Genomic DNA, 14,563 nt, shown 5'->3' on the forward strand with positions numbered 1-14,563 from the left:
CCTGCTGTGCACTGCGTCAGCACCGCTGCATAATCCAATTCTCGTCGGAGTAATTGTTTGATTTTTTTGTGATTTAATTTAAAAAACTGACATCTAAAGCCCTGCCATGTCAGCAATTTTTTCCCCGATTGGTACGGCAGTCTAGCGGCCAGCTGTCTAACATTGTAGTAAGCATGGTCGAATTACCGCCTGGGGGGTGGGCCCATTGATCATCAGATATCATATTAAAAACTGCAAACATTTCTCAATGTGTAGAATTGCAGGAAATTATCTGTAATACTGTACATTTTTCTCTCCGCCCCATGGCAAAAGTAGTAGAAGTGGAAGTGTAGAAGTGTTTGGGTACGCAGACCCACAAGCCACCGCAGCCGCTCATGAAGAGTTCCGATCAAAGTTGCCCATCACTGCCTTAATATATACTTTTAAATTATATTATGTAAGCTAAATATAAAACATTTTACTTAAAGTATTATTTTGAGATTACTAATGTTACTGTCCCCACTACAACAACCAAAATACTTTAAATACATGTAATTTTGTCCTTGAAATATTTGAATTGAAATACTGTAGAATTCTATTCATTCCTATACAGGACTGCTCCTACTGGGGAGTGACAAAATGGCTTCAAAGCTTCTCAATGGCCATTACATAGCGTCAGCAATCCAGTCTTTATCTACTTGCATTGGTAGCATTACAGTGCTTTAAAACCACACATGCAAATATTATTAAAGGTACTGTATCCACTCAAGGCTCTGCCTTAGTTAAAAGAACAGCATTGTGTCAAAGAGCACTCAACACACCGTTAATTCTTAGGGATTCTTATATTTTCAATTTTCGCCTAAAATGACATAGCACATCTAACTGCCTGTAGCTCAGGCCTTGAAGCAAGGATATGCATATTTTTGGTACCATTTGAAAGGAAACACTTTGAAGTTTGTGGAAATGTGAACTGAATGTAAGATAATATAACACATTAGATCTGGTAGAAGAAAATACAAAGAAAAACTAACCGTTTTTTGCAAGAGAAAGCTCCCAGTTCTAGCCATCCCTCTTGTTGTAATTCCGATGATGTCCACAAGATGGCAGCCGTGTATGTGCTAAGTTTCAGACGGATAACTTAAAGTATGAGCGAACTACATGATATTTAGTGTGAAGCCACCCAGGTACATATGGGCAAATCGTGAAGGAGACATTTGCATTCATATTACATTTTTCTGCAAGAACATTGTCAAATCTGTATACTTGGACTTTGATTTAGCTTTTCCAGTATTAGTAGCCATATTATAAGTTCAACATTTGCAGAACAACCAGTTTTCATAACTTCATAACTCTGAATATTCTTATAATTTTTGTCCAAAAGGAAAAGGCATGATGTCGTACAAGTTTAGTAGCTACATTTTACAACAGATACATGGTTTCCGGATATTCCCGTAAAGCCCAGCTCATTGGCTATCTAGCTAGCTTTGTTTGACCCCAATTGGTGCTTATTTGACAAAGTTAGTCGTTCAAGTGAAGACCGCCCGTGTCATCGGCATGCCATGAAGGCTTCGCTCTCTGACCAAATATGGTGTCCTATAGGATATACTACACCCCTAATGATATAGTGAAATCTGGTTACGTTTTAGGATCTTTGAGGAATGCATATGAACGTGATTTGACTGGTTGAAACTACGTTTAGGGTGAGATTTTCACAGATTACTTTCTTTGCAAATTGAACGAGTGGAAATACAAAATCAATCGTGCATGCTATATGGACCTTTTTAGGATATGAAAAAGGATTTTATCTAACAAACTTACACTTCATGTTATCTCTGGGACCCTTTGGATGATAAATCAGAGCAAGATTTCAGAATGTAAGTACACATTTGATGTCCTATAGGATTTCTTTTTTTCATCTTTGAAATGCAATATCAAACCTATCGTGGTGAAAAGTGCTTTGTTGTTAGGAGCTCTCCTCAAACAATAGCACAGCATTTTTTTTGCAGTAATAGCTATTGTAAATTGGACAGTGCAGTTATATTAACAAGAATTTGAGCTGTCAGCCGATATAAGACACTTATATGTTCCGATATTTGTTGTTTCTCTAAAATCTGTGATTGTGACAACTCGTTTACTCGTTTACAACTGTCCCTTTGCCTATCCCCGCAGCACTCAACCAACCAATGGCTGTCACTCGAAAGCATATATTTTATGGGATCTTTGTATTTATTCCCTTTTCCCCCCTGCTCGTCAGAACTATAAGGTTATTTATTATGTGAGAGGATGACAATGCATCTAATTAGGAAGTGTTCTTTTATCATAGAGTAATGAATCTGCACCTATGTGTGTGTGTCCTCTTATCTTCATATCCTGTCTTCTCTTTCTATCCTCTCTCTCTTCATCTCTCCCTTCTACCGGAGTTTCCAGGTAGACAGTGTTTCAGAATTTGCAGGCAGTACAGAAAATTTAGGCTATGGAAAAAGTAAATGCGAAAAAGTAAATGCAAAACATTATTGAATTCAAACGATCTGTTTCCAGGGCCACAACAATTTGCAACTGTTTTTGTCGTTCAGAAACGGTCCGATACAACAAATGTCACTGCAAAAGGAAAACATTCTGCCTACACCTCTAAAGGCATTCGATTAAGTTCACCATGGCTAAATCATTTAGATACGGTCTTGGCCTAATTCCAATATTTCCAAAGTATACGGCAAATAAAGGTGTTATTGTCAACATAAAAGGTGAATGATGCATGTTTTAATGGTGGCGTTATAATGCTCGTTCCCCTACGCACCGTTTTACGACATGTCTGATTTATAACGGGAGACATGTGTATGTATGGCACACACCAAGTTTATGAATCAAGATCTTTTTGTGGTGCGCAGTCTTTTCAGTAATGGTACATGTAGAAATTTAGTGTAACATTAATGCAACCGTTTTTAAATGATGCTCCTGGACTTTAACTCGGGGGGTCCCTGCTGGTTTCATTAAAACTAGCATTCAGACGAGGTGTGTGTGTGTTAGAGAGGCCTGGGTGGAATCATTTGGATGTGTGGTTTTTGGTGTGTGCGTGCTGTATGTCTGTCTCTTTGTTTGTGCTAGCTCGGGCACAATTTGTGTGTGTGTGCGTTCAGCCTGCGTGTGTGTGTGTGTGTGTGTGAGGACATTTCCCCTGTTGTCCAACCCACCACATTACCTGACAGAAATATATCCTCTTATTTCATCTCTATTCTACATATTGTTGCTTACTAGTTATTATGCGAAGCACAACAGTCCCAGTCTTCTAAACACAATAATATAAGGATATGAAATTGAAAGCCTGCTGTAACCTACTTACTGCAAATGCATCAACAACACAATGTTCCGTATCGTTATGCTCCTATTGTATGGTTTTGTATTGTAGCGTTCAGTAACATCAAAGTATCCACAACCATGATTCGGAAATAGCTGAAATGATCATGTAGAAACATTACCATTGTGTTATCAGGGTATGTCCAGTTTTATAATATTGCTGTATACAGTGCCTTCAGAAAGTATTCACACCCCCTGACTTTTTCCACATTTTGTTAAAGCCTGAATTTTAAATTGAGGTTTTCTTTCACGGGCATACACACAATACCCCGTAATGTCAAAGTGGAACTGTTTTTATTTTTTCACAAATTAATACAAAATGAAAAGATGAAATGCTTTTAGTTAAGTATTCAACCTGTTTGTTATGGCAAGCTTAAATACGTTCAGCAGTGGAAATGTGCTTAAGTCACATAAGTTGCATGGATTCACTCTGTGCATAATAATAGTGTTTAACATGATTTTTGAATGACTACTTCATCTCTGTACCCCAAACATACAATTATCTGTAAGGTCCCTCAGTCGAGTAGTGAATTTCAAACACAGATTTAACCACAAAAACCAATGGTATGCAAAGAAGTGCCCCTATTGGTAGATGGGTAAAAAAAAGCTGACATTTAATATCCCTTTGAGCATGATGAAGTTATTAATTACACTTTGGATGGTGTGTCAATACACCCAGTCACTACAAAGATACAGGCATACTTCCTAACTCAGTTGCCAGAGAGGTACGAAACCACTCAGGGATTTCACCATGAGGCCAATGGTGACTTTAAAAACACTTAATTGGCTGTGATGGTAGACAACAACTACAACAACCTTGTAGTTACTCCACAATACTAACCTAATTGGCAGAGTGAAAAGAAGGAAGCCTGTACAGAATACACACATTCCAAAACATGCAGTCTGTTTGCTATAAGGCACTAAAGTAAAACTGCTAATTATTTGGCAAAGAAGTGAACTTAACTTTGTCCTGAATACAGTGTTTGGGGCAAATCCAACACATCACTGAGTACCACTCTTCATATTTTCAACCATGGTGGTGGCTGCATCATGTTATCGGTATGCTTGTCATCGGCAAGGACTAGGGAGTTTATGATTAAAAGAAACGGAGTAGCTAAACACAGGCAAAATCCTAGAGGAAAACCTGGTTGTCTGCTTTCCAACAGACACTGGGAGACAAAAATTCACCTTTCAGCAGAACAATAACCTAAAACACAAGGCCAAGTATAAACTGGAGTTACTTACCAAAACAACATTGAATGTTTTTGAATGACCTAGTCACAGTTCTGACTTAAATCATCTTGGAAATATATGGCAAGACTGCAACAACACATCATCAGTAGGGTAAAACTAACCTGTCTAACGACGGTCTAAACCCAGCTCACGTGGGTGAACAATCATTAGTGGGTGAACAATCCAACGCTTGGTGAATTCTGCTTCACAATGATAGGAAGAGCCGACATCGAAGGCACTTTGAGATGCAATGATCAACAACCAATTTGACTGAGCTGGAAGAATTTTCAAAATAATAATGTGCAAATATTGTACAATCCAGGTGTACAAAGCTCTGAGAGACTTACTCAGAAAGGCTCACAGCTGTAGTCTCTGCCAAACTGTCTAACTCAGGGGATGAATACTTATTTAATGAATATATATAATAGTGTTTTATTTTTCATATAAACTCAGCAAAAAAAGAAACATCCCTTTTTGAATTCTCCTGTGAATTCTATGGTTTTTACTAGATTACTTGTAGTTTTTATGTTGTATGTCTGTAATTTTTGTAATGACTTGGTGCTGCCTATTTTGGCCAGGATGCTCTTGAAAAATAGATTTCAAATTTCAATGAGCCCTTCCTGGTTAAATAAAGGTTAAATAAATAAATAAAAATTCCCACAAGAAATGTCTGGGAAATTGCAGGTGCCTTGGTGGCAGAGTGGGGTAACATCTCACAGCAAGAACTGGCAAACCTGGTGCAAGTGGAGATGCACTGCAGTACTTAATGCAACTGGTGGCCACACCAGATACTGACTGTTACTTTTGATTTTGCCCCTGCCCCCCCCCCCCCCGGGACACATTAATCCATTGCTGTTCGTCACATCTCATTTATTTCTCTGTTGTTGAATCTTATGTTCATACAAATATTAACACATGTTAAGTTTGCTGACAATGAACTACTGTTCAAGAGTTTGGAATCACTTAGAAATGGCCTTGGGCTTTTCTTTAAAAAACATGTTATTTCTTCATTTAAAATAACATCAATTGATCAGAAATACAGTGTAGACATTGTTATTGTTTTAAATGACTATTGTAGCTATAAACGGCTGGTTTTGAATGGACTATCTACATAAATGTACAGAGGCCCATTTATAGCAACCATCACTCCTGTGTTCCAAGTTTATCAGTTTAAAATGCTAATTGATCATTAGAGAACCCTTTTGCAATTATGTTAGCACAGCTATAAACTGTTGTGCTGATTTTAAATCAGCAATCTAACAGGCCTTTAGACTAGTTGAGCATCTGGAGCATCAGTATTTGTGGGTCAGATTTCACACTCAAAATGGCTAGAAGCAAAGAACGTTCTTCTGAAACTCGTCCGTCTATTCTTGTTCTGAGAAATGAAGGCTTTTCCATGCAAGAAATTTCCAAGAACCTGAAGATCTCGTACAATGCTGTGTACTACTCCCTTCATGGAACAGCGCAAACTGGCTCCAACCAGAATATAAAGGGGAGAGGGAGGCCCCGGTGCACAACTGAGCAAGTGGACAAGTACATTAGTGCCTAGTTTGAGAAACATACGCCTTACAAGTCCTCAACTGGCAGCTTCATTAAATAGTACACGCAAAACACCAGTCTCAACGTCAACAGGGGAGAGGCAACTATCTCTCTCTCTCTCTATATATATATATATATATACACACACACACACACACTTGAGGTCGGAAGTTTACATTCACCATAACCAAATACATTTAAACTCCGTTTTTCACAATTCCTGACATTCAATCCTAGTAAAAATTCCCTGTTTTCGGTCCATTAGGATCACCATTTTACTTTAAGAATGTGGAAATGTTGGAATAATAGTAGAGAATTATTTACTTTAGCTTTTCTTTATTTCATCACATTCCCAGTGGGTTAGACGTTTACATACACTCAATTAGTATTTGGTAGCATTTCCTTTAAATTGTTTAACTTGGTTCAAACATTTCGGGTAGCCTTCCACAAGTGAATTTTGGCCCGTTCCTCTTGACAGAGCTGGTGTAACTGAGTCCAGGTTTGTAGGTCTCCTTGCTCTCACACGCTTTTTCAGTTCTGCCCACACATTTTCTAAGGGTTTGAGGTCAGGGCTTTGTGATGGCCACTCCAATACCTTGACTTTGTTGTCCTTAAGCCATTTTGCCACAACTTTGGAAGTATGCTTGGGGTCATTGTCCATTTGGAAGACCCATTTGCGACCAAGCTTTAACTTCCTGACTGATGTCTTGAGATGTTGCTTCAATTTATCCACATAATTTCCCTCCCTCATGATGCCATCTATTTTGTGAAGTGCACCAGTCAGTACTTCACGGTTGGGATGGTGTTCGGCTTGCAAGCCTCTGCCTTTTTTCCTCCAAACATAATGATGGCCATTATGGCCAAACAGTTCTATTTTTGTTTCATCAGACCAGAGGACATTTCTCCAAAAAGTATGATCTTTTTCTCCCCATGTGCAGTTGCAAACCGTAGTCTGGCTTTTTTATGGTGGTTTTTGGAGAAGTGGCTTCTTCCTTGCTGAGCGGCCTTTCAGGTTATGTCGATTTATAGGACTAGTTTTACTGTGGATATAGATACCTGTTTCCTCCAGCATCTTCACAAGGTCCTTTTGCTGTTGTTCTGGGATTGATTCGCACGTTACACACAAAAGTATGTTCATCTCTAAGAGACAGAACGCGTCTCTTTCCTGAGCGGGATGACGGCTGTGTGGTCCCACTGTGTTTATACTTGCGTACTATTGTTTGTACAGATGAACGCGGTACCTTCAGGCGTTTGGAAATTGCTCTCAAGGATGAACCAGACTTGTGGAGGTCTACAATTTGTTTCTGAGGTCTTGGCTGATTTCTATAGATTTTCCCATGATGTCAAGCAAAGTGGCACTGAGTGTGAAGATCCACATGTACACCTCCAATTGACTCAAATGATGTCAATTAGCCTATCAGAGTCTTCTATAGCCATGACACAATTTTCTGGAATTTTCTAAGCTGTTTAAAGGCACAGTCAACTTAGTGTATGCAAACTTCTGATCCACTGGAATTGTGATACAGTGAATTATAAGTGAAATAATCTCTGTAAACAATTGTTGGAAACATTACTTGTGTCATGCACAAAGTAGATGTCCTAACCTACTTGCCAAAACTATAGTTTGTTAACAAGAAATTTGTGGAGTGGTTGAAAAACAAGTTTTAATGACTCCAACCGAAGTGTATGTGAACTTCCGACTTTGTGTGTGTGTGTGTGAAATTATATATATTTTTTCCACTTTAACAGAGTATTTTGTGTAGGTCGTAGAAGAAAAAAAAGACAAATCCATTTGAATCCCACTTTGTAATACAACAAAATGTGGAGAAGGTCAAGTGGTGTGAATACTTTCTGAGGGCACTATGTTATATCACTTCCCTGCATCAGTTCAATAAAAATGTCTTCCTATGGATTTTTAGAGAATTTGTCCCTTTGATGGACTGTGTCCCATTGATTAGTGTTCCTTATGGATCTTTCAGCAAATGTCGGCTGAAAGTCATGGCTCCACACTGAATCTCACCCCCTGTGACTGTTTCTGACAGACGGATAGACAGAGACATTTGGCCGTGTAAGAATCGGCCTAGATAGACAGACCTAGCTCAACCTTGCCTGTTTATTCCCTAGTGTGTGTACGTGCGTGGGAATGCAAGCTCCTATGTGTGTGTGTGTGTGTGTGTGTGTGTGTGTGTGTGACTCGGTCTCTAACTGTGAGGTTTGTTGTGAAGAGAGACCCCCCCCCCAACAGGCTGTATTCATCTGGTCATACAGTCTGCTCTATGTCGGGTGCTCATTAGTGAAGCTCAAAACATGGCTGCTTTCCTGGTGGATGAGGAGGTTGTGGTCTGATTTTGATTTACATGTGTGTTCCCCAGCCAGGTATTTGATACTTGGTGTGTCAACATGTATTCCATCTTCCGCAGATCTACCCGTCAGTGGACGATGTGAGGACCAGTCTGGAGGGGTATCCAGGTAAAGATTCAGCCACATTCCGGCCTGGCAACACTGACTCACTTTCTCCTGTTCCTCTCCTCTTGTCTCAAAGTCCAAGCTTACAGTGGTGTTGTGAGTAAGCATTACTGTAGTTATCAGAAACCAGGTGCAGACAGGATTGTGGTCTTATGACATTGTTATGAATGCTATATGAAGATTTCACGAAGGCTTTAATGTAGTATTGTAGTGCTTGACAGAATCATGGAAGATTTCTGATGTTATTCTGAAAGCTCTATGACATTGTTCAGAAGGTTACACTGAACTAACAGTGTAATTGTCATTCCAGCCGGTGGCTCTCTACCCTACAGCATCCAGACTGCTCAGAAACAAATCTGGCTCCACAGCTACTTCCAGTAAGTCGAACTCCTCTACTCTGACCAACACCTTTACCACAGATAGAACAAGGAGCCAGATGTTTCACCGGATGTACAGTGCCAGTCAAATGTTTGGACAGACCTACTCATTCAAGGGTTTTCATTATTTTGACTATTTTCTCCAATTCATCAAAACTATGAAATAACACACATGGAATCATGTAGTAACCAAAAAAAGTAGCCACCCTTTGCCTTGATGACAGCTTTGCACACTCTTGCAATTCTTTCAACCAGCTTCTTGAGGAATGCTTATGCTTCGCATTACTTGCCTGCTTTTCCTTCACTTCGGTCCAACTCATCCCAAACCATCTCAATTGGGTTGAGGTCGGGCGATTGTGGAGACCAGGTCATCTGATGCAGCACCATCACTCTCCTTCTTGGTCAAATAGCCCTTACACAGCCTGGAGGTGTATTTCGGGTCCTGTTGACAAACAAATGATAGTCCCACTAATCGCAAACCAGAATGCGTACCGCTGCAGAATGCTGTGGTAGCCAAGCTGGTTAAGTGTGCCTTGAATTCTAAGTAAATCACTGACAGTGTCACCAGCAAAGCACCATTACACCACCACCTCCATGCTTCACGGTGGGAACCACATGTGCAGAGATGATCCGTTCACCTACTCTGCGTCTCACAAAGACACGGCAGACCCAGCATCTCAGACATACCGTAAACGTCGTTTTTAAAACTGTGTCAATCACTCAATATTGAGAGTTTAAATAAATGTCATACCCCCAGAAAACTAAGACCATCCTCATTTCAATTAACAGCAGCCTACTTATTTTCAAAACGGTATTTTTCCCACTACTGCATTTTGAAATGTTTGCACAAATGTTTGCTCGCTCATCAGCGCAGCCAGCCCCGGCGAAATGGGCACTGTCATGGGCAGAGCAGGCACTGTCATGGCAGGAATCAATGCACTTTAATTTAGCGATACTGTTTGACCATGTTGATCATTGTCAATTATGGTTTTAGCCGGCCAAAAAATAAGTTGTTTTTTGAGTGAGTTGACCAGCTAGAATTTGAGACCTCTCAGACGCGATCAATTAAAAATTTAATTGCACAGCCAAGTCAAAAGGGTTGCAAAATGCGACTAAATGGTCGCAGTCCGAAACCCTGGTGTAAGCTGATACTACAGCGTGTTCAGAAAGTATTCACACCCCTGGACTTTTTCCACATTTTGTTGTTTTACAGCCTGAATTAAGAGATTAAATTACCCCATAGTTATGTTTTTAGAAATGTTTCCCGATTTTATATAAATAAATAAAAAATGTCTAAAGCTGAGTTGTCTCTAAATATTCAACCCCTTTTTGTTATGGCAAGCTTAAATAATTTCAGGAGTAAAAATGTGTTTAACAAGTCACATAATTAATAGCATGGACTCACTGTGTGTGCAATAATAGTGTTAAACATTGTTTTTTAATAACTACATCTCTGTACCCTACACATACAATTATATGAAAGGGCCCTCAGTTGAGCTGGGAATTTCAAACACAGATTCAACCACAAAGACCAGGAAGGTTTTCCAGTCCATTTTAAAATGGCAGACTTTGAATATCCCTTTGAGCATGGTGAAGTTCTTATTTACATTTTGGATGGTGTGTCAATATACCCAGTCACTACAAAGACAGGCATCCTTCCTAACTCAGTTGAGAGAGGATGGAAACCGCTCAGGGATTTCACCATGAGGCCAATGGGGACTTTAAAACACTTTAAAGGCTGTGATAGAACTGAGTATGGGAGGTTAGTGTTGTGGGGTAACTACAATGTTACCCCACATTGTTCTCCACAATACTAACCTAATTGAGAGTGAAAAGGAAAAAAAGCCTGTGCAGAATAAAAATTTATTTTTTAAATACATCCGTTTTGCAACAAGGCACTAAAGTCATACTTCAAAAATATTTGTCCTGAATACAAAGTGTTATGTTTGAGGCATATCCCATACAACACGTTACGGAGTATCACTCTCCATATTTTCAAGCGTAGTGGTGGCTGCATCATGTTATGGGTATGTTTGTAATTGTTGAGTACTGGGGAGCTTTTCAGGATAAAAAATAAACTAAATGGATCGAAGCGAAGGCAAAAGTTTAGAGGAAAACCTGGTTGTCTGCTTTCTACCAGACACTGGGAGATGAATTCACCTTTCCGCAGGACAATAATCAAAAACACAAGGCCAAATCTACACTGATTTGCTTACCAAGAAGACAGTGAATGTTCATGATTGGCCTAGTTACAGTTTTGACTTAAATTTACTTTAAAATCTATGACTAGACCTGAAAATGGTTGTCTCGCAATGATCAACAACCAATTTCACAGAGCTTGAAGACTTTTGAAAATAATAATGGGCAAATGTTGCACATTCCAGTTGTGGAAAGCTCTTCGAGACTTACCCAGAAAAACTCACAGCTGTTATCACTGCTGAAGGTGCTTGTACAAAGTATTGACTCGGGTGTGTGAATACTTATGTACATTTGATATTTCTGTTTCATTCTCAATAAATTAGGATACATTTCTAAAAACATGTTATTATGGGTTATTGTGTGTGGATGGGTGAGATTTGTATTTATTTAATCCATTTTGAATTTAGGCTTTAACTCAACAAAATGTGGAATAAGTCACGGTATACTTCTACCCACAGCAAATTATGTACTTGAGTTTTTTTTTTGTGTCTAGTCGCTGGCAAGCTGAGACGACGGGGAGGAGTCACGCCATGCCACACATCAAGACCTACATGAGGGCTTCGCCAGACTTCACACAACTGGCCTGGTTCCTTGTCACAAGGTTAGAGGCCTGCTTTTGCACGTGTGTGTATGTGAAACGTCTCAAGAGTCCACAATATGACTTCAAACTCAAGACAGGCAGTTGCCTAGGAACACCCCTTACCAGCTGAACGGGGAACAACTTGTGTCTTAGTCACGGTGCTATTGTTTAACCAGACACACACACACACACACTCTTTAAACGGATGCCCAGTTAAGAGCATTGTTTCCCCAAAAGGCTGTTGGTGTTTTGATGTTTTGGGGATGACCCTGATGTTTTCACCATGAAAAGGCAGGAAACACCTTGAAGGAAAATGGCTAACGTCAACACCTCATCATGGTTGTTGTTTTTTTAAACTTCATGATCAGCACCACCACTCGCTCACTCTGTTTTTATTCGTCAGTTATTTATGATCACACCGCTCTGATCCTTCTCCTGAAAAACTCCTCTCCCTCTCAGATCTGCCAATAGAGTCTAGCTGTCTAGAGAGGAGTGGTCTGTTTATGTACTCTGCTATCTGCATTTAACTCCCCATGTACTGATAGCACCATTACAAACAAGCCTGTATATTTACCCATCATACTCTGTCTGTGGTACCTTATCGCTATAGGCCATAGTTCCCTGTCATTTTAGACCTGGTTGCCTAGCAGCTAAATGGTAACCTTACTCTGTGATTCATCACGAAAGTAGAACAGAAATGACAATGATTTTAGGGATTTTCACGACATTTCATCCATAGAAGGGTTCTCTGGGGAAGGATTGTTGACATATGTTTGACATTTGTATCTTTGAGCATAATTAAGAAATAATGGTTTGAAGTTGTAGCATTTGTAACCTTTTGGCCGTACCCAGGCCTCCTTTAAGACTCCACAAAGCTTTACCGCTTCCTCTTTTAACATGACTAGTATTTTGATTTCAATTACAATTTTCTTTAAAAAAAAATAAATATAAAAATATAAACATGAATATAGAAAATATAAGCGCAAGAAGTTTGAATGCTCTGACTTCTGCGGAGGCAGTAAATGCTGTACGGCCATGCAGAGCATGCAAATCACCAACCGAGGGTGACCATTTTCACATTCACTCTGTGAGTAATTCTTACAAATTGGATTATAAATCTAAAAGTAGCAGAGATTCAACTCTGGATCTTTGATATGCACATAGAATATATTATGTTCAACAAAATGTTGACAAATTAGCCAAGTCAGAAAAAATATATTTTCAATATTTATAACTTAATGTAAGAAAATTGTTAATCTAAATACTACTGATAGCAAGTAGTGAAGCTTGATGTTACACCCATTTTTGCTTTGTGGGACGTTCCACGAAATGGGTGCCTCTTGTGTCCCTTTTGATAATTTAAGAATAATTTATCCACCAATATTTAAATTTAAAAGCTTGTTATATTAAATGAAGTGTACTTTAATATAAATCACATGGAGAATTCAATAAATCAGATTTTTTTTTCCCCCTACAAACTTAATCCAAAAATGTATCAAAGTTTCACCATCATTGTAAAGGCCTTGTTATTTTGCTCCTTTGACAGTAATTTCTGAAGGTTTTTATTGACATTTTTCTTGTTAGTAAAGCATTTACGTCTGTCCCTCATTTTAAGGCCAACCCTGTTATGCAAACAATTTACCCATTATAATAATCAGTTAAATGATTCACAGCAGATGACAACATTTGGGTCATCTGAACAGCATGGTGGGAATGGAAGTAACTTCTTTCTATTTATAGTTGTTTTATCATCTTTGGCTGAGGTGGTTGAGCTTAACACGTCAACCCTGTTTGGATAACTTTAATTTGATTACACTTTCATTATGTGTGGAACATATGTATAATTACTATTTTTATGAACACCATGCGGTCACATGCTATTCAGCATATGAGGACTAATGGCCGGGCTTCACCTAAAACCCCCTGTTATCGTCAGCCCTGTCAGTTTGACACAAGGGATACTTGATCAATTAGAAAATGTTGGATTTATATCAAACATGATTTTAAAATCATATACTAAACAAAAATATAAACGCAACATGCTAAAATTTCAACTATTTTACAGAGTTACAGTTTCATGATTAACTACTCATGGTGTGATTGTGATAACATACAGAAACTCTAGTCCTTTTGTCCACCCAACCTAGAATAAATACCTCACAATCAAATGCCGATCATATTACCTCCCAAGAGAATTCTCTTCGGTTATAGTCACAGTCGTGTATATTCCCCCTCAAGCCGATACCATGACGGCCCTCAAAGAACTACATTGGACTTCATACAAACTGGAAACCACGGGTTATTGTGGCATTTGTTGTAGCTGGGTATTTTAACAAGGCAAATATGAGAAAAACGCTACCGAAGTTCTGCCAACACATTGACTGTTGTACTCGCGCTAGGAAAACATTGGATTACTGCTACTCAACTTTTCAAAATGCTTATAAGGCCCTCCCTTCGGCAAATCTGATCACGACTCCTCCGTTCCTAGGCAGTAACTCAAACAGAAAGTACCTGTGCTAAGGTCTACTCCACATTTGTCTGACCAATCGGAATCCATGCTTCAAGATTGTTTTGATCACGCGTACTGGGATATGTTCCGGGTAGCCTCTGAGAATAACATTGACGAATACACAGATACGGGGACGGGGTTCATCAGTCACCGTATCCGTGGATAGATGGCAGCATTCGCGCAAAATGTCTGTACAGACAACGGCTCAGACACGAGACGTATGTGGCAGGGTCTACAGACAATCACGGACTACAAAGCGAAAACCAGCCATGTCCTGGACACCGACGTCTTGCTTCCGGACAAGCTAAACACCTTCTTCGCCCGCTTTGA

General features: G+C 39.3%; 1 protein-coding gene across 1 annotated transcript in view; it reads left to right on the forward strand.

The window, feature by feature from the left end:
• tdp1 (tyrosyl-DNA phosphodiesterase 1) overlaps positions 1 to 14,563 on the forward strand; it is a 67,266-nt gene that overhangs the window by 15,272 nt on the left and 37,431 nt on the right. Inside the window, exons 11-13 of the mRNA XM_064927573.1 lie at positions 8,523 to 8,571; positions 8,879 to 8,945; positions 11,638 to 11,745. Of these exons, the coding sequence (XP_064783645.1) occupies positions 8,523 to 8,571; positions 8,879 to 8,945; positions 11,638 to 11,745 (224 nt within the window). The remainder of the gene's footprint in view (positions 1 to 8,522; positions 8,572 to 8,878; positions 8,946 to 11,637; positions 11,746 to 14,563) is intronic.

Source organism: Oncorhynchus masou, chromosome 21 (genome assembly GCF_036934945.1).
Source record: "Oncorhynchus masou masou isolate Uvic2021 chromosome 21, UVic_Omas_1.1, whole genome shotgun sequence".
In the NCBI taxonomy this organism is placed as follows: Eukaryota; Metazoa; Chordata; class Actinopteri; order Salmoniformes; family Salmonidae; genus Oncorhynchus; species Oncorhynchus masou.